The 20,954-nt window shown below is 37.4% G+C and overlaps 1 protein-coding gene across 2 annotated transcripts in view; it reads right to left on the bottom strand.

Moving 5' to 3' along the window:
- Positions 1 to 538: 538 nt before the first annotated feature.
- BICD1 (BICD cargo adaptor 1) overlaps positions 539 to 20,954 on the bottom strand; it is a 280,674-nt gene continuing 260,258 nt past the window's right edge. Inside the window, exons 18-19 of one of the 2 annotated variants that reach the window (XM_057303224.1) lie at positions 11,627 to 11,702; positions 539 to 6,703 (exon numbers count right to left, since the gene is read on the bottom strand). In XM_057303224.1, the coding sequence (XP_057159207.1) occupies positions 6,616 to 6,703; positions 11,627 to 11,702 (164 nt within the window). In that variant the 3' untranslated portion in view covers positions 539 to 6,615. The remainder of the gene's footprint in view (positions 6,704 to 11,626; positions 11,703 to 20,954) is intronic. The other variant, XM_057303222.1, reaches the window with a different exon arrangement.

Below are 20,954 nucleotides of genomic sequence, written 5' to 3'. Positions count from 1 at the left end.
GGTGAGGATTGCATTAGAGGTTTCAACTCATCAAAACCTCACGTAAGTCCATCTTTGCTCCAACACATAGTTGGAGAAGGAGCTAGTATTTAAATTAACCTTCCTCAAAGTTTTGGGACTCTGCTGTTCCTTCATATGAAAGAGAACAAAGAAGGATTGTGTCTCCAAAATAAAGCATACAAATTTCATTCTTCTTTCATTAAAATAATGTTTCCTTTTTTTAGAACAGGCATTTTCTTCATATTGGTACATTCCTAATCTAATTCAGCTAAGTGTATCCTCCTGCCAATAAGCCTTTTAGAAAAGATTACGAGTAGGAGAGATGACAAATGGAGAAAATGGGCAAATTTGATAAACATTACTTACTAGGGATGCATAGAAATGTCAAAGCAATGCATTTAGTTTTTAGTTCAAATAAGGGCTCTTTGCATAAATATATAAATCATAGAAATTCATATACTTTTTTCTTTTTTGTTAAGTACAAGTCAAAATGACATACAGAAAGATTGCTCAAACTGATAAAAAGGTAGCATAGATGAAATGAACAAAAGATAACCAGTTTATTTACTGGAAAGAGTTATGCATTACACCATATTCAGTTGGTAACATAAACCAAGATATAAGAATTGATATATCCTCTTTTGGTGATTTTCTTAGCATTGGAGTGCCTTTTCCAACCATTGAGTGCATGATCAGATTACACAAATACAAGCACATATCATAAATGGATTCTCCCATGAGACATTCACTTAGGATTGTCCACAATAAAAAAATTTAAAAGGACAAGCAATAATAAATTCCTAGGAATTTTTTTGGATTTAAAATAAATGCATATGTCTTGGAGAACAAGTTTCCTTTGAAATTTGGATTTTAAAAAATGATTAGCAACAAAAGAGTTTCTTAGGTCAGTCTTTTAGTCATGTTTTCATATGGTATTATCATTAGGTGGAAACACTTCACATCATTTAATCCCAAAAGGCATAATAACAAAATTGCAATTAAATGTAGGAATAGCAGAATCATTACAACAACAATTATATAGTGTACAAATCAGGGTGGCCACACATTACACAAATGTTAATACTGGAAAGAAATACAGTTCAGAATCATGTATGGTTCATCATATACATGTAATCATGCAAATAAAAACACTGAGATTACAAAAATACCATAAAAGATTTTCAAAGAATTATTTAATTGACTCTAACAGTCAAACCATGGAGCTAAAAAATTTTGTGGCAATAATGGTAAAATCATTTCTTCCCTTTAAGATTTGGTGCATAATCATATCTCTAAACCTAAACAACAGAAAGATTCATTCTGGATAGTCAATAGTATTGATAAATGGTTTGTCAACAAAAAGATGACCTTTCTCTTTATATAGTTCTCTGATCTTTGCTTTTAAAGGACTTTTTAGAAAGAAAAACATACAGCCACACTTAAAAGCATCCGATTTACTCCTCAGTGTTTTTATAAGAGAACCATAACGATCAGAGAATAATTCTGAAAGAAAGAAAAGTTCAAATAAAAATGTGTTCTCAGCCAATGTTCTACAGCACTTAAACTCCAATCACAGAAATAATCTGGCTCGGTAGTTTATCCCGGCGTCAGTTTAAATAGGACAAATTTTAAATAACTCCGGAGGAAAGGGATAAAAGTACATTGAGAATTAGAGCCATGCATTTCAGTATGGAAAGGAGACCGGATATACGTAATAATCTCCTTACATTCCTAATGAAGAGAAGATCACAAGAGAAATAAGACTTGTATAGTGTTCGTATTATGAATATGGGAAAGCGTACATGATGTGAAATTTCTCATGCAAACATTTTACACGCATACTCTTATGTACTCACACCCTTACAGTAAAGGCAGTTGATTACTCCTCTTCTTCTTAAGTAGAATAGTATTTCTGGAAAATCCTCGATTGGGGAACATATCTTAATACTAAATATCTTTTTCAGTTATACTTTGAGTAAGAAGGATGAAAGGCAGGCCTCGACAAAATCTTTCAGATGTCAACGTAATTGCATCAGGCTACAAATGCAGCGCATCTGAACGATGGCGGTTAACTCGGCATTTAAATAAAGATGAACTTACTTACAGACGCGACTCATCTGGGGGCATGATTACAGATAGTGGAAAAGGTCACTCGGGAGCTAGGTTGGTCTTATATGTCCATAGAAATGGATTTCAAGGTAAAAATCGCTTGTTGATAGCACTGATCATGCCATCTGTCACAACTCCAGTTCAACAACTTTTTGAAGAATTATGTCCCCTTTATTTGAAAACATATTCTTCCAAATTTTTTGCAATCTTACATACAAGGATTATTTTAAATCATTCTGGTTTATAAACAAACAAAAAACCTGGAGGACAAATTTTTTTTTTTAATTGTGAACTTTATCCTAAGAGTTCCTTTTGAATCTAGTCCTACTTTATATCTACAATATCAATTTGTTTGGCCTCCTTGGGCTGAATTAGCACAGTTCCTTACTGGAAATTGATTAGTTTCCCTTGATGTGTCTTTCTGAAAGACAGATTATGTCTTTTGGCTGATTGATTATAACAATTACACATTAAATTTGCCATTCTTATCCTAGTAGAAAATATATTTCATTTCTTCTTTTTCCTATTTTGTAATTTCTACTTGAGAATTGTAGAAGATTTTATTTAATACTGTCCACATTCATAGTTGGTTTATTTGACCAACGTTTCATGGTTGTTTGAAACAGAAGGACTATCTGTACAGGAATATTTTCCAAAGCATTAGAAAGAGGAAATAGTGAGATTGAAGATCCTTTTAAGAAAAGATAAAATTTGAGAGGCATTTGCCCCCCTACGGGATTGCATACCCTCTATTTCCAAAGTATTCCTGAGGACATTTGTTTTTTTAGACTCTGACAATTGAGGCTTTTTATAGTAAAATTACTAAAGATATTATGAAATATAGCTGGAAGAAAAATAATACCGACGATTTTCTTTTCTTTTTTTTTTTAAATCAGATATCTTGGAAAAATTAAGATTGCCATCCTATTTTCAAGGGATAAAATACCTTATGACTAACCAGCATAACTTTAAGGTATTAAGCTCAAAAGAAGCATAAGATTATGGAATCCCAGAATTAAAATACATTATCGTCAGATACCTTGCCACCTAACTCAATCCTTACTAGATAACCAATAATATTTAATTTTTGAAAAACTAATATTCCTTATGATTACCAATTTCAGTGATTCAATTTCTACAGTTAAAAATCTCTTTCATAGAGGTAATATAAATCCTTCACACTAAAGACTTGGTTCTTCTTATTTCAGTCTCAATAATGATATCTGGTACCTCTTGTTTGTTGAATTTTCTTTCCTTGTAGATCACTGTTGTACCTCTTCTTCCTTAGGCTAAGTAAAAGTATCATCTTTCTAAATGGGTCTTTTCTTAATTATTTAATAGCTTTCTATTTCCTCAAAGTTTTCCAACTTCCTCTTATTGAAGAAGAATTGGATGTGTGAAAGGGATCTGATGAATCAGAAGCTGATTGGAAAGAACAGTCCGAGGGTCCTGTGCACCTCTGCGCGCTCAGGCCAAAGGCAATTTATTGCCCCCTTAAATTTAATTTAAGTTTTTAGCTAAGAGGAATCCTCAGTTAGGAAAGCATTTCTGCATGATGACTTCTTTTTTGGATGGTAATTGTGCTTACTTTTAAAAAACTACCTTATTACTTTGCTAACCACACTTGCCAGTTACCTTTAAATTTTGCCCACTGTGTTCCCAATAATTAGCCAATATTTTTATTGCATTTCTGCAGTTGGTTTTTATTCCCCAAGTCTGTCTTCAGTTAGTCTTACGGAGGTTCATTCTTTTTGATTTTCACCGATTCTTCAATTTTTCAATTTCCTTTTGAAACCTGATTTTTTTTTTTTACAGGTACTAATTTTAACCAATGCTACACATATTTATTCTTTTAAATGCCTCTAAATAAATACAGATATGGCTCAGTTTAAACTATACTAAATGATGCCGCAGTGTAAATACATGGGATTATCTCCTACTGCTTAGGGACTATTATCTAATTTTGTGCTGAAAATGAGAAATTTATTTCCAAGTTTCTATATCTTCTTGGCAAAATTTCGCTAAAATTAACATGTTTATAGAATTAATATTTCAAATCAAGCATTTCCTACTCTATTAAGATAAAGAACTTAGATAAAACCAGCAGATAATACACTCAATGGTAAACTTTGTATGGAAAGAAATAAATGTTTTGTCTATAACGTGGCTTTTCACCGGGTCATAAATACAGAGTCAGGGAGCAAGAAAGCAAGACTGTACTGTCAGTAGGCCCACAGACAGTACTGTGCGACAGTACTGTGTGTACACACAAATAGTACTTACTACTCAATTCCCTGTACCACCAATAAAACCAACGAGGCAACATAGGAAGATGTTCTGAGGTACTTTTTGAAAAGGCATAGTTTCCCTCAGGCACAAACAGTTTTTATTAAAAGTCAACTTAACAGCTATGCCACTTCTCAGGTCTGAAAACATGATGCTTGGGAAACAACTAAAAAGAAAAAAAAGAAAAGAAAAAGCAGGAATGGGGAACGGGGTAGTTTCTTTTAAATGAACTCCAACAAATCCCACTAATACTGGTACCAGGCAGATACAACACCAATAAAATGGAGCAAATGTTTAGTATCAGTGAGGCAATGCAGGGAGGAAAGAGCAGAACGTTAGGTTGCCATGATCTGGACTTCGTGAAGATTTGTTTTGTTTCTTGTTTTTGTACTTTAACCTGAATCTCTATTTTGGTGAAGATTTCCAGTTACTCCAAGTTGCATAATAAATGACACTGTTGAAAATAGCACTCATATAAGGGACTCAAAACCTCTTGGTTGCTTTGGTCATAGTGTGACCACTACTTAATAGGTGTACGACTGACGAAAGCTCCTGCACTGTGCTTTACGATTTACAGGTTGGCTGCCATCTTGGATGGACTATCCATTAATGTACCATCCACTCCCACTCAGTAAGCTGAGATCTCCCCTACAAGATCTCCACTGTTAGAGCCCTGCATTGTTAACTATCTTTTGTGTTAACAGTAAGGATTGTTTTTGTTTTGAAGAGAAGTTACAGATAGAGTTACATGAAAAGGTCAAACCGTTATGGTTTTAAAGAAGTTAAGGCTACCTGACTAGACAAGGAATCAGGGCTAGGAGCAATTGTGTGGGCAGCACTTGATAGTTAAGGAGCCCAGGAGTGTTAGACCTTTCAGCTCAATTAGCTGTTTTCCTTGTTTGTCAGATTATGTGCAAAAGAAATTTTGCTATGAAAATCCACTGCCTTAAATCAAGTCATAAAAGTTACCCAGCAGAATCAGTAAATGAACTAAAAACATGTACTATCTCAATATAATATAATGATTGTAGGCACCTGAGTGTTTGTCAAAAGTAGACAATGAGCTAAGGTTTATTATTGTTTTTTGGCAAGGAAGATTCATTATGAAAAAACCTAACAACAACGAAACATACAATTTTAATCAAAATTTGAACACTTTCTGGGTAAACTAATTAACCAAAGGCTAACATTACATCTATCTATGTATATATTTTCCCATTTGATACCTATTTGCAGGAAAGACTCATAGTAGGACCCTGAATTTGGGAAAGTAAAAAAAAAAATTCTGGTCATTAAATAAACACAGCTTTTTGTTTCCCTTCACGTTATTTAGCTTTCTTAACGTTATCACACACACAAACACACACACAAAGGAGCAGCACCAGTGCATCTACTTGTCTGCAATTTAAAAAAATTAAAGATGCTGTCAAAAGTTGGATAAGTCAATGAATCATAACATAGTCTTTCCTAGATTTACTTAATGATGTCAAGTGAAGAATTCTAGTTAAAAAAAGAAAAAATAACCTGCAGTTAATGAGCTACTGATCAGAAAATAAGTGCATAAACGATATCAGTGTAGCAGCAAAATACAGTTATTGTTAACATTCCGATGCACCTCATTTATTATTTTGTGCAAGAAATATGACCACAGTCTGGCCAATTCCAGATTTTGAACTAAATTAAAACTCACACTTAATTGAGCAACTTATGCGTATTTAAAAATAAAGGAATTAAGTTCACCTCTCGCAGAAATGATTTTTATAGACATAAATCATGTGGCAAATAAAATACAAAATAAATATCAATGAAAAAAATATCAGAATCAACTCCTATAGCTGAATTCGAAGTACAAGGAAAGATGATTTTACAATATATGTATTTTACATTGTCTTAGGTCTTTCTTATGCTATCGAGGTAAAGCCAGCCATCTGAGATACATAGTTTCTGCTTCCTTTTACTTTTTGTTTTCATTGAACTCAATCACAGCCATTTGATTGCAGAAGTTTATCTGTGACTTAGAGAAACCATAAAATGTTTCATCACACTGGAGTCTGTGCTTTGTGTTACTCTTCTTAACTTCCTCTCATCTTCCCAAACGGCGAACATGAATCCAATCCTACAGCTCACAATGGAGGAGAAAACACCCGCTGGATCTTGGGCAGTATCCTGTGTGTGGCTACAAAGCGTTCGCCTTAGATATCCGTCCACGGGAGATGCAGACTAGGGGTAAGGAGGCTTGGAGAGACAGTGGAGAGGGGCGCAGTGGGGGCTGGGATGTGGCCGCTCCTCAGGGAGAGCTAGGTCAGGACTGAAAACGAGAAACAAGCGCGTCAGCAAGAAACGCATGTACAGGGGCCGGGCACACTTGTAAGGGCTAGAGAGGTACAATCTTTTCATAGAACATTTAAAAACATAAACACAAATTTTGCACAGAAAACAGTTTAAATCTAAAGCATGCCAAGACGACTGCAGCTTTTCAAGAATAATGCACCACCCCCCCCAAGGAAGAAAGAAAAGAAAGAAAAAGAAAGAAAGAAGGAAGGAAGGGAGGAAAAGAAATACAGGCGTTAGGGAAATGACATGTAAACCCTTCCCGCAGTGTCCCTCTGTTCAATTTCTGCACATTGTCTCATTTCCTCTAGGTCTCTGGGTTAGTTGCAAGATTTCTTCAAATCGGTTCTTTTAAAACTTTAATATGCATACCAGTCACCTGGGGGATCTTGGTAAAATGCAGCTTCTGATTCGGTAGGTCTGGGGTGGGACCTGAGAATCTTCATTTCCAGCAAGCTCCCGCGGGAGGAGACAATGCCGGACCAAAGCTTTGGAGGACCCTCCAGGTCTCTGGTAGATCCAGATTCCATAGGAGGAGTAATTTGCCCATGGAAGTCTGATTTGCTCTAAGAGTTCCCACTACTTGCCTTAGTTTGGCAGTATAAGTAAGACAGGACAGTTTTAAAACTTCCTGTCCGTTGAGCATATCATGCAGATTCCAAACGACCACTTCCGAGAGCCTCCAGTTTAAATGAAGGCATAAATGCTCAGGCTCCTTAACGTCTTGCTGAATAACCCTGAAGGGTAAGGGAGTAAAATCACTGAACTTCCTAAGGTAAAACTACAAAACACTTTTGGGTTTAGACCTTTTCAAAGATGACTAATGGAGGAAACACCACAATATGAGTTTTTGTTTTTTTTAATTGAAAAAAAAAAAAACGGTATTTTTCTAAAACTCTTCTTCCCCCCTCATATATTATGAAATTCAGTACCATAGAATTCATTCTGCCCCGAATAAAATTTGAGAAAAATATTCATGGCTCAAATCATAGCCATTTAATGAAGCCATGGCTCAAGTAAATATTTAATAAATAATTTTTATTTATCCCATTTATTTATTATATTTAAAGCTAATATCATTGAAGGCATTAAAAATTAGCATTCAAAATCCTTTTTATCTTTGGTACTGAAATTATCCTTCAAGAGTATCTCTTGAATTTTGACACAAAATTATAATTATGTAAACTACTGATCTGCTTGAGGTCATCCTTAGTTCCCAAACTCTTTGAACTGCTACGAATTTAGTTTCAGAGGAGAGCGCTCTTCTGTACTAGTTAGAGCAACCAGTGATAAGCATGATTTTTCCTACCTATTTTTAAAACGTGGTAGGTAACCCTGGGAGAACTGGAGCTTCAATACAAAGGCTAAAAAAATCACTGCATGGCAAGGCTCTTCCTCCACCCTGCAGATGGAGTCAGATGGCCCAGGAAACACAGCGGCAGACAGACTCTCCCACAGACCTAACAGAGCTCCTCTCCCTGTTAGATCTGCATGATTTAAAGCATGTATCTTTTTTAGGGAACTAAACACATTATTCAACATAAGTTACAGCAAGTAGCATGGGATGGTCACATTATACACGAAGCCTGTTGGAAGCCCCATGTAGTCCAAATACACTTCCCAACCAAGGAACACAAGCATTTCTTTTCTTTTCTTTTTTCTTAGTTAGCATACAGTATGATATGGATTTCTAGGAGAAGACAAGCATTTCTGCTTGACCAGCTGAGCGCCAGGTTATGGTTCACTTGGCCCAACACCATCACATTATGTCATTCATGATGATTTAAAAATGTGTTCATTATTTCAGATTTTCGTAACTACTTTATATTATACTATCTCTATTTTACATTTGCATGAAATGCCATCACACTACATATATTATGACAGAAACATGTTCTTGGTTTACCAGTTAAGAAATTATTTCTTAGATATAAATATTTGATAAGTTCTAATTATTTCAGGTCCAGGCTGTATTCAGCTATGGTTGCTAACTGCCTTCAGGAACCCACTTGTTATCCAACATTTACCATTTAAAAACCTACTTTTTGTAGGTAGATCATACTGTAAACAGTAGGCTTAGGAAACTGTTACTAAGATGTAAGAATGGGTATTTCTTCAGAAAGATTCTTTTTGTGTCCAAGTTAGCAACTCCTCGATAGAAGGGGAGAAGTGCTAAATCCCAAACATCTCCATATATTTAAATATTACATCCAAGGCAGCCACACATTGGGCATTCCCCTCACATTATGATTATCTATTATCTATAAACAACTTCAATAATTTAGCTTCATAACAGAATCAGTTTGTAAGAAGTATCCATGGGAAAGATGAGGAAAATGCTCATTTATTCAAAACCCTACACCTAAAAAAGTTATTTGAACATATGTGTAAGCTGAAGGAAGTATAAAACAATTTTTATCGTGAGAAACAGAGAACACTGATCTAAAGTTACTCAACCTTGTGAGCATGTTTTATTTCTCATGTTTCTCTTTACATGAATGTTCCTTTCTTTTCAATTCAGGGATACAGAGTCAACATGAGTGATTTAAATTCTGACTACGCTCCTCACAGCATAATGAAAATCGGGGGGCGTCTCCTGGTGGTACAGTGGTGCACCGCGGTGGTTAGGGCAACGCGTGCCAGACTCGTTGGGCTCAGTTGCTTTCAGGGTGGGTGACCCTGGAGAAGTCACGTTAGCTCTTTCTCTGCCTCCTCAGTTTCCTGGTTTAAAAATGGGTGTGATAACTGTTCCCAGTCGTAATGATTAATAAGTGTAAAGAACTGAACACAGGTCATGTACACGGTAAGAATTCAAACGTCGGCTGTTAACTTTTCTGCCACCAAGAAGCGACAAGAGCAGTGAGGGCATTAAATTCGATCCATTTGGCAGAGGCGTGGGTGGGAAGGAAGCCAACCGTAATTCCAGTGACTCTGAAAAGGAGCTTTTCCAGGTCTATATGGATTTTATCATTTCTCTGTGGGGACCACTGAACCTGGCCTATGCTGTATTCTCATGGGTAGAAACTAGAAACATGTGTAATTCATTAAATTGCTTTTCTTTAAAGTAAATCATCCCTGGGAAGGTGTAGCAAGCAACCTAAATTCTGTAAGCTCAGAAGACATAGCCCTGGGGCAGGTAACCCTTTAGTCAGACCAGTTCCTAAAAAAAAAAGCAAGGTGAAATAAAATCAAACTTAAAACATTTTCCCACTAGCTTTTCCACTCCTTACCTAATTGAAACACTTAAAGAAGTAGGCTTCTCCATTCTTTCCCCAAGCAAATTAGAGAAGTTATAAAAGAGGCCACAGACCTTTTGCCTTGAGGGATGGTTGGGCACTGAGAACAGTTAGTAACACATCGAGAGCACACTAAGCATTAGGCCTGTGCCACACAGAATCCCTCAAAACTATTCTCTTCCTTACTTTACAAGTAAAAAACAAAAACAAAAACAAAAACCACACACACAGAGACAGAACGTCTTAGCCAGCAAAAGCAAGTTTCCACGATTACACAACTAGCAGGGGGTAGAGGTGGAATTTCAACCCAAGCAATCTGCCTGCGGAGCTCATTCACTCATTCCTGTCATCAGCAGGTGCTGAAGATGTGTTGCGAGGCTGGCACTGTCCCAGGCCCTGGGTGGGTAGGGTGCGTGGTGGAGAATGGCCTGTGGGTGAAGTTGCCATGTTCTTCACCACTGCACACGTGGGGTCCTACTAAGACGGGTCTCAACATTTATCATTATATCCAGTTACTTACATAATTAAAATGACTCTACAGCTGGTTTCCGTAATAAGATGGCATTCATATGTTAGCAAAGAATGCTCCTGAAGTAAAAACTCCGGGGCTGGAATCCTGTTGGCAGACTAGACATCAGTCAGGAGACACTGGCTTGGGGCTTATTTACCCATGTGCCTTCTCCGGCTAACTCCATGTCTCCCTTCTCCAACTAGCTGCACAACCACCCCTGAGACCAAGTCACATGGGGGCTTTGGCCGCCGCTGTGTTTCGCAGCATCTGTGGCTCCCCGGCTCTCCCGGCTCTAACCCATGAGCTGCTCCTGATACCTACTCCTGACGCACGTGGAAATATATTCAGGCCTGTCCCTACTCAAAAACAGCCTTGTCCTGGTAGGAGATGACACATTAAAATCCAGAAAGAACAATAAGTAGACTGTAAAAGCCACAAAGATGGAACGTCCTGAGGGGGTGCTCTGATGCTGAGTGTGAGTTCCATGTGGAGGTAAACTCATGATGGATCTGCAAAGCTTTCACTGGGATAGAAATTGTCAACCAATTCTCCAATTTAGTGTACAGGGAGTACGTAAAGCCACCTTTACGATTCTTCAGTTAATCTCACATAAAGGGCAATATCACTGCAAACATTCTTCTAAAATGCCAATTATGAATTTTTCTCCAGGCTTCAAATTCAGTTTTAATGAGGATGGTAAGTGGAGACAAAACAGAAACGCATTCATAAAGTTGTCTCGGAACAGACATGAGATATGCTTTCTATTCTTAGTGCCTATTTGTCTGAGAACTATAGTCTAAGGAAAAAAGACAAGCAAAAGAAAAAGTAGGGCAAACATCCTAACAACTCCAGGTTTTATACTTTGGAAGGTAATGAACCACCGCACTAATCCCAGCACTTATCCACACAAGGGAGCCGAAGGCAGCCCTCAGTCCGCCCACTAGCAGCCAGTAAGAGAAACGCTGGCTCTCTTGTAGTCCCACGGAGCACATGTAGACTTCAGGTATGCAGTGTATGTTAGTGTAGCCCATATTTAAGATCAAATGTAGCAAATGTCATTATGGATAGGAAGTTATGGTGTTGGAGGGGAGAGCTTGGGCTCCATGGATCTGACATGCAGCTGGGTGAGAAGAGAAAGGACGTCCGAATTTACCTGACAGTTGGGCAGTCTTGCCTCCCGGCTAGTTGTGAGCACTGTGGCGGTACGGAGGCAGCAGGCTGCTGACAATCTACAAGAAACTGATAAATTAGACATGTGTACAAAGAGATGACATAGCGTCGTGTTAGTAACAGTAACTAAAGCAGTTGCCTGAGAGATTTAGTGAGGAATGTGCATTCATACAGAAACATCTGACATTTTATTTCCCCCTGAACGATGCCAATAGAAAGGACGTTTTTCTTAATTAAATACAGTTTTTTAAATTAGTGGTACAAAACTGGTAGTGAGATTTCTCAAGTATATTGGAATATATGTGGCCATTCACATTTGGTATCTGGATACATCTAAAAATAAAGAGTCTATTAATATAATGAAAGATCTTCAAGTTCTGAACTTGAACATGATGGCAGTTACTTGCTTAGCACTTAGACCTGCTTTTCCAAAATGGAATATATTCAGATAACTGCCTTTATTGTCAGGATACATGGGCATATTGTCAATCCCATAGGTACATTGAAAAAAGCAAGCATGCAATACAATATTTTCCATGATTAATGAGATATCAGAGAAAGAAATCATCCTTACAGTTTTCTGAAAATTTTATTAATCAAAAGCAAGATTTGTTAGCAGAAATATGAGAATGTTTATTATATAGTAAATTGTTAGTAACTTGGATGGATGGAGAAAGCTAACCTGAATGGGAAATTCACTTTTGTTGTATTTTTGCCATTTTCAAGTCACACTAGGTTAACAAAATGCTAGCTATTAAAACTCCGTGTTTCAGCTGATCAGTTATGTTAATCGTCTACTGCAAGAAAGACCATGTGCTGAGTGTTCTAAACTAACCAAAACAGTCTGTTTATTGGTACCAGGCTGACTGTACTAGAGTCACCTGAGAAGCTGGTTTGAAATACATATATTTCTGCAAAAAGATTTTACAAAAAAGTTAAAATTAGAGTCAGATTTGAAAATTCAATTATTCTTAAGTAATTGCAGCATGTCCTCTCGCTAAGTGCTAAGACCAAGGATTTGCTTAGCAAGTCTCTTTCCTTATTTGTTATATAGATAATACTAAAGCCAAATTATCATAAAACCTGGATTCACAGGCTTAAATTAATTGAAGCTCTATTGAAATTAACATTCACAGGCCTGTATCTAAGTATCACTTGTTCTAAAGCCAGTATATTTTCATTACAGCAAAACCTGCCTATATAATTCCAGAATGCCAAAATTCATGAAAACTGCTGTTGCTTTTGCTTACATTGAAAATGCACTAAAGCTGTCTGTGATGTAAAGTAGACAGGCTTGATTTGCGTTCATTCAAGAAAACATTCTTAATGAAGGGAGCCTCTCATAGGTGGTCTTTGTTGCAGAGTAGCTTATCAATTATTACTTAGTAATAGGAATGAGATCTGCTTCTCATTGGTAGCTGGTGTTCAGATTATCACACTCAGTAAAAGTCCTTCAAATGTGACAAATATTTCCATTTTCTCCACTTTGGGGAATTCTCTTTTTTTTTCTCCTTTAACTCCTTGTCTTCTCATTTTGCAGCTTGATTAGCTCAATGATTCCCTTTTGTAGAAACTCAGAGTCTTAAAGGATGAATTCCTTTATGCTCCTTTTATCTTTTCCAATAGCTTTTCTATCTAAGTGATAATTCAGGGACGTCTTGGACTCATTCAGATAATGATTTTGAGATGATCAGCAGACAGGCAGTTTTGTTTAAGTTAGTTAATCAGGAGAGAGCTGCCCTCCTATGGTGTATTTGGGTAAACACAACGGATGTAAATGAAAATGAACACTTGGAAAACCACTCTGGAATTTGGCCTCAGGTCTTCCATTTCCAGGGAGGTATAAATGAAGCACCCCTATCGCAAAATTTTGGCTTCTATGGAATGACAAGCCTTAGAATTAGAGTAATCCGAGTATTTACATGGTTTAAATTTTTTTCCGTATCTCACTTTTATTAGAAATTTTTTTTGCTAATGCAGTTATAGATTATTCATTCAAAATATGCTCTGTGATGAAATTTAGAAAGCAGGTGATCAGGACCACAGTGCAGTCCCTTAGTGAATTGTTTAATGAGTGGTGGATATTCCTGACATTTGTAGTGAATATCAAATTTTCCTCCTTTAGTACTAATATCACTTCTGGGCTAATTATTATTGTTATTTTGTACTTGTTATTTATAAGCACTTAGTTAAGTGTTATCCTTAAAGGATAAAAAGCAAATTCTACAGATAAGATGGTGACAGATAAAAAAATAAAATTTGAAAAATAGCCATATTGCTCTGACCTAACTGTCTTCTAAATCTCTCTTCTCAGGTTAACAGCTCTCCAGTTACATACACACCTAACCCCGCTGACAAGTGGATATGTATTAGCAGGTACTTTGTAAAATGAAAGGAGTGAATTGAGAGATTGGGAAAATCCTTCCCAGCTCTGAGATGCTGTGGTTTCGTCTCCACCTGTGCTTTCTAGGATCTACGCTGGGGTAGACTCACTCCTGAAGGAGCTAGGCCTCATCTCATGACTTCTGAGGGCATAAAAGATGACAATCATGTGACCCAAGCAGGACATATTAAAGAATCCCAGCAGCCACTGTTGTCATCTGGGCCACCAGAACACAACCATTCAACAATCAAGTTACTAAACTCCTAGAATGTGTTCAAAACTGTTGGCATTGGGGACAAAGGGAAAACAGAGAAGATATGGTCCCTGGCCAATCGGGTAAGACAATCATATTCAACCAGCAATTACAAGAAAGTGTCATGATGATGGTGTTAGTGGTGATGATGATGATGATGGGGACAATGACGACAGCACCTAGCACTTGTTTCCTGCTTACCATGTGCCAGGCACTGTGTAGGCACTTAACCTGCATGCTCTCCTGTAACCCTGTTTTATGAGTTGCAGTTGACGGATGAGAAAAGGGCGACTTAGGTTAAGTAACTAGCCAGAGTCCGCTAAGAGATGGATCTGGATTTGAATCCAGGATTGTATGATCCAAAGGCTGGATTGAACTTACAGACATAACGCTGCATTGCTTTCCATGATAGGGAAATGTAGGGATCTCAGAGCAGAAACACTTAACTAAATCTAAGTGGCCAGGGAATGCTTCCTGGAGGTTGTAATGTCTAGGCTAATGCCTAAAAAAACAAGTTAGCCAAAGAACTTCTTAGCAACTGTAAGTAGTTTGTGGTCTCTACAATAGTAATAAAATATTTCATCATAAAATCGAAGTGCTTTGAAATGCTCAGAACTGAATTAGGGAACAGTGTACATTCATAAGGTCACAGGCCCGAGAAATGCTAGAGCATACTCAGGAGATTTTTAGTGCCTCAAGGGCAGACGAATAAGGGATATGATAGCTTAAAGATCTATAGGTCTGTACTGAGGTACACATGAAGAGTGTCCATATAGGGCATTCCTCCATGAACAAAAGCCAACTAGAAAGGAAGGTTCAAAAAAGGGAGAAAGAAGGAAGGAAATTATTTGCTGAATAACATCATATAATTTCTCTGAGGAACTTTACATTAGTTAACTGTTTAAAGTCTTAGCAACACTCTGAAGTTATTATTTTTACTATTCTTACCACAAGAAAATAAATATTTCTGATATATGGGACTACATCAAAATCTCATATACCCTGAGGCTATTTTTTTCCTTTAACATTTTTCATGGCACCAGAAACAAACACAGAGCTGGCATCATAGTAGGTGTTCCACAAACATTCGCCGACTAAATTAATACACAATCACCATATATATGAACTCACCCATCGTCACACAGCTAGCAAGTGGCACAGCAAGGATTTAAAGTCAGACTTTTCTGATGCTGAGGTCTATTTTCTACTCACTATTCTGGCTGGCTCTCAAATTGACACAGCTACCTCTAGAAAATATCAGGGTCATAGAGTCAGAAAAACATAATTAAGAACTTCATCAGACAGTTGAGATAATAATTTGAAGGCAACCAATTACCTCAAAAACACAAAGCAAAGTAAAGGGGACAAGAATGGGGATATCATTCAATTTCTATAAATCAATGACTAGGGAGAGAAAGTCTGGTCATAGGCTTTTCCCCTCAGGCTTCTACTACTTTTAAACCTCCTACAGCAATTTAGAAAATTAACCAATTTTCTAAAAGTCAATGCCTTAGAAAGTCCCATGAGCCCACTGGTGGCTGTTTGGGGAGTGAGGGAGAGCCTCACGTGGAATGAGGCAGGGAACCCCTCTGTGCTTGGGTTCCACACTGGGCTCAGCTGGCAGTACTGAGAGGGGTAAGGACCCTGTGGGTGAAAGCTGATCTGTGGAGACCATACCCAGCAGTTGTGCGGCTGCATGGACGGCTTCCTTGGTACCCAGATGCTCTGTGGGGAGTGGAGCAGCACCTCTTTGTGGCAAACATTCTCCTACAGAATGGCCAGCACCCCAGCCCCTGGTTTTCCAGACCTGAGAACGAACGAATCCCTACCTTCCCTCAGGACCACAAACTCCCCAGGTGCTACACACTTTCTATGAAAACTCTCTGTCCCCTGAGTTTTCCTCAGGCCAAATAATGCCAGTTCTTCCCCACAGGACACATTTGCAACTTCGCTTGCTGTCCTCCTAGCCCTTTGACCATGTTCCAGTGTGTGCAACAATCTTCTAAAAATGAGGTGTTCTGAAAGGAAATCACGTGGGATAAGATGTGATTGGTGGAGTGGAGTGGCAATCTTGCCTCATCTGAGATATCCCCATTCTATTAAAGGAGCAGAAGCCTGTATGGCAATATTTTTTCGGCAGCTATGTCACACTGCTGTTTCATATGAGCTCACTTTGGCTACAGATGGTGCTATCAGGTCATGCTTCCTCCATCCTGTACTTGGGGTATCTGGAATCCCAATGCAATACTTCACACACTTTTTTTTTTTTTAAGTTTTATTTATTTAAGCAATCTCTACACCCAATGTGGGGCTTGAACTAATGACCCTGAGATCAAGAGTTATACTCTCCTCTGACTGAGCCAGCCAGGTACCCCCACATACTTTTAACTTTATGTTTATCTCTAGTAAGTCTCACCTTTTCCTCCCTGATGCATCTTTTAGATCCTATTCTATAATCTAGCATATTAACTTCCTCTCTCTCATATTTCTCCCTCAAATCAGAAAATGTGATAATCATGACCTTAATATCTTCATCTTTATCTAAAATTAGTAACTAATAATGGGGTCAGGCTAAGTAGAGACCGTATTTCATAAATGTCCATCTATGAATTTGGGCCCTTTGAAGATGTCAATCAACCAGTTATGGACCTAAACAATTATATCCTCACCTACAATTTTCTCTATTTGTCTAAAAGATATTATAAAATACCTAGTTAGTTGTTTGCCAAGATTCAGGTATATTATGTTACCACTTTCCCTGATCTTATGAGATAAAGAATGAAAATAAGTCTAGCCTAAGTCATTCTTGATGAATTCATGCTGGCTGTTAATAATCCCTATTCTATATTGAGCATATGAAACCCATTCACTTCCAGAAATTTGCCTAGGATCAGCCTCAATGTTCTTGGTCCGTAAGTTAGAGAAACGTCTTTCTTTTCCATTGTATAAAAACTCTATTTCCACATTTCTTCCTCTGACCCACAAAGGAATTCACCTTCTCACTTCCATATTCTGTTTCTTCCTGGGTCCCTTTTCCTCTTTCACAAGGCCATGATTTTTTTTAGCATCTTTCCTTCAACAAGAAAAGTAAGGAGGAAAGGCATGTGTTTTCCCTTTTTTTTCCCTTCTCATTTAAAAATGGCAACGCATATACTTCAAAAATCGGTGAGAAAAATGAAAATTCATGAGACAAACAGCAAACATGGCTCTTGGTTAGACAGTTAATATCTCTGTTAACTTGGTGTACTATTTCCAAGACTGTTAAAGATAGGTTCAGTAATTAAATTTACCCACTTAAACAACTGCTGTCATAAAATAATGACATTGCTGTTATTTTCAAATAGATATCACTTTGGAACAAATATCTTATCTAGTTGGAGTAAATGGTCGATATTCATTAAGGACCCTCCAATGAGGACAGATGGTTAACAGCAGAAAAGCAAGAATGCTTAATTATGAAAGTTATCAAACAGAAGGTTGACAGAAATAGTTATGGATTGTTCTGAAATAACTCCCTCGTTAATGATCAAAGCATAGAGACATCCTCTTTTGTGTCCTGAAGGGAGATGAAAGGATACCCCTCCTTCTTTCTGCACACCTGGTCATATCTTCCAAACTATTCGCTAATTGGGATTTCAGCAATGACAGAAAAGGAAGAGCAGGCAGAAGGAATGCAGAAGAGGAAAGGATGAGAAATAATGGTAACATGTAATATTTATTAAGTGCTGTATCTATGCAGACATTAGGCTAAACACTTTACATGCAATCGCTCTTTAATCCTTAAAAAAACTTAAAGAGATAGGTTTTATTTTTATTTTAGAAATAAGAAACCTAGGGAGGTTACGGAGCTTGTTCATGGTCACCTTCTGTATGATTTTTATAGTGAACAAAAGCTTTCTTGTGTTGACAAAACTCAACTGAGTCTGGTTGTCATAATCCTCATTTTAGAGTCAGGACACTGAGGATTAGAAGGGTTGAATGATTTTCTTAGGGCCCCTGGAGAGAGTGGCAGATGAGAACATGAGCCCAGTGGAATGCCCCATGGGGCCTGTACTGTATTACATTTTGTCACCCCAAATTCATATGTTGGAAACTCTACCACTAACTCAGAATGCAACTACATTTGAAGATAGGATCTTTAAAGAGGTAATTAAGTGAAAATGCTGCTGTGTTAGGGTGGGCCCTAATCCAGCCTGATGGATAGCCTTATGAGCAGACAGGATTGGGAAATTTAGAACACAGAGACACCAGGGATGGCCTCACACAGGCCATGTGGGGACTCAGGAAGGTGGCCATCTACATGCCAGGGGGAGAGGCCTCGGGAGAAACCAAACCTGCCCAACCTTGATCTTGGACTTCCAGCTTCCAGAACTATGAATAAGCAAATGTAGATTGTTTAAGTCCCTCAGTCTGTGGTCTTTCACTATGGCAGCCCTCACAAACTAATATGGAGCCTTTGTACTCGCTCCAAAGTAGAAGCAATTGTCACCCCACCTCTTAACCTCTTACTCTGCCAACAGTACTTCTCTAGTTGAAGTAAACCAAGAACAGTCAAAGTCCTCTCATATTTTTCTATACTCTAAACATTCTAAGGGTTGGGACAAATGAATACGTTTTACTGGTGAAAACTAGACTGATGATAGAATATGATATTTGAGTCACTGATGGAAAATACACATTTCTAGGCACTATGCACTGAAGTGGAGACAGAAAAATTGCATAATTATTAAAGAAAAGCCTCCCAAACTCAGGAACTCTGGATATTTGCAGATAATAGCACAAAGGTACTCCCCATAATTAGCTACAGACATACTTATGCATACACCCAGGTCTTAAGTGAGGGCTTTACACAACAATCCTTGGGAATGGATAACAGGTATATCACAATAATTTTCTTCCATCTGCCAACGATGTAAGCAATTCTCTGTGGTTTCCTTATCTTCTTCTTCATTCCTATTCTCTCTCCCCTGTGTGCCTCAACTTTCCACCATTCAGCATGAGATTTAGAGCCCATCAGAGAGACTTTCGTGTTTAGATCCCTGCTCCACCAAACAGTAGCTGAGGGACACTAAAAAAGTGACTTAACAGTTCTGATCCTCAGTGTTTCTGTTAAGTGAGGATATTAAATACCACTTTGCAGACCAAGTGAGAGAATGCCTGTAAAGCATGTAGCCCAGGGTCTATTGACAGGAACTGGTTATTGATTACACATGAGGGACCAAGGGGAGGAGTCAAGGTGACCTTGAGGTTTTCAACTTCAAGAAACAAAGTAAACGCCATTGACAACGATGAAATTTAAAAAGCCAAGATAGACCATATGATGAAATCATTTTGACAATGACATATATATACATATAGCCCCTATCATTACATTCATCTGAAATGCTCTTCTCTTGGACTATTCAGAACTAACAAGTTTCATCTCTATTCCCGACCACCCAGGAGGAAGTGTATGCTTCCCCTAAACTCCTTTAGCACTTATGGCACCTCCTTCAGCATTTCTGCATACAGTTTTGACCACTGCTGCCCTTGCAGTATATCTAATCTCCTCCATCACTCTATGTGGTTCAGAGCAGGAGGACTCTGCCTTGTAATTCTTATAATTCTTTGTTTCCCACAGTAGTTTGCTTGGGGAGGCATGTAGTGAAAAATACTTGCTAATAATATACTGATTTCACCTTCCCTAAAGCATCCTTGGATTGTTTCTTTATTAGTACTTTATTATTGCATTGTCTGACGGATCCATTTGAAGAAGGGAGAATTTACAATTAGGCATTCCTAATATAGCATCTTTCTAATAAAAGAAATAAGAAAGAGGAAATACTATCTGACAAAGGCTCTAAAGTTAATTTAGTAATGTTGGGTGATTATTCTTCTTTCTAATTGTAAGACCTTGATGTATAAATCTTGAAAATAATTTTAATTGCCATTATTAAAGTGTGCCAAATAACATCAATACTGAGTTATTCCTCACTAAATCTACAAAGTGATTAATAGTGTGTTAGTGAATTAACAGAAAAGTTAATGGTAAGAAGCATCAAAATACATTCTCCTAATAGTAACAGCTTGAACACTTAAGTAGTCTTATGAATGCCTATACACATAAACTGAAAAAAAAATACATACAAAGTAGAAAATTTAGGAAAAAATAAGAAATATCTAAAGTAGAAACATTTTATAAAGAAAAATAATGACAGCATGGATAGAAACATTGACATAAATATAAACAGTAATCAGGAAAAGTTGAAATATTTTTTAAAAATCTAATGATGAACTTAATGGTACATTGACACTAATAAAAATGGAGAGCTGTGAATAACTTTTAGCATTTTATAATCAAACACATAGAGTTGGCTATCTCATCCCTTCTTGCAAACATATGACATATCCTGTTAATACATTAGTTTCTCTGAAAGTATCCACAGGTAAGACAATAGCCTTATTTCCGACTACTTAGGAGTGTAATCTACTAATTCATGTCACCAGACACTTCCGCCTTCTCTTTCCATCAGTGTTTAACACAGCAAATTCCATTATAGGTTTATACCCTTGAAAGTCAGAAACAATCATTATTAATTAAAATTTTCCAAAGAACAGTAAAGACAGAATTGTTGGAATACATAGAAAAAAAATTCAATGTAGACAATGCAAAAAATATGACCTGATAACAAATCT

Source organism: Ursus arctos, unplaced genomic scaffold, assembly GCF_023065955.2.
Source record: "Ursus arctos isolate Adak ecotype North America unplaced genomic scaffold, UrsArc2.0 scaffold_26, whole genome shotgun sequence".
In the NCBI taxonomy this organism is placed as follows: domain Eukaryota; kingdom Metazoa; phylum Chordata; class Mammalia; order Carnivora; family Ursidae; genus Ursus; species Ursus arctos.
This window is presented reverse-complemented; position numbering and strand designations above follow the sequence as displayed.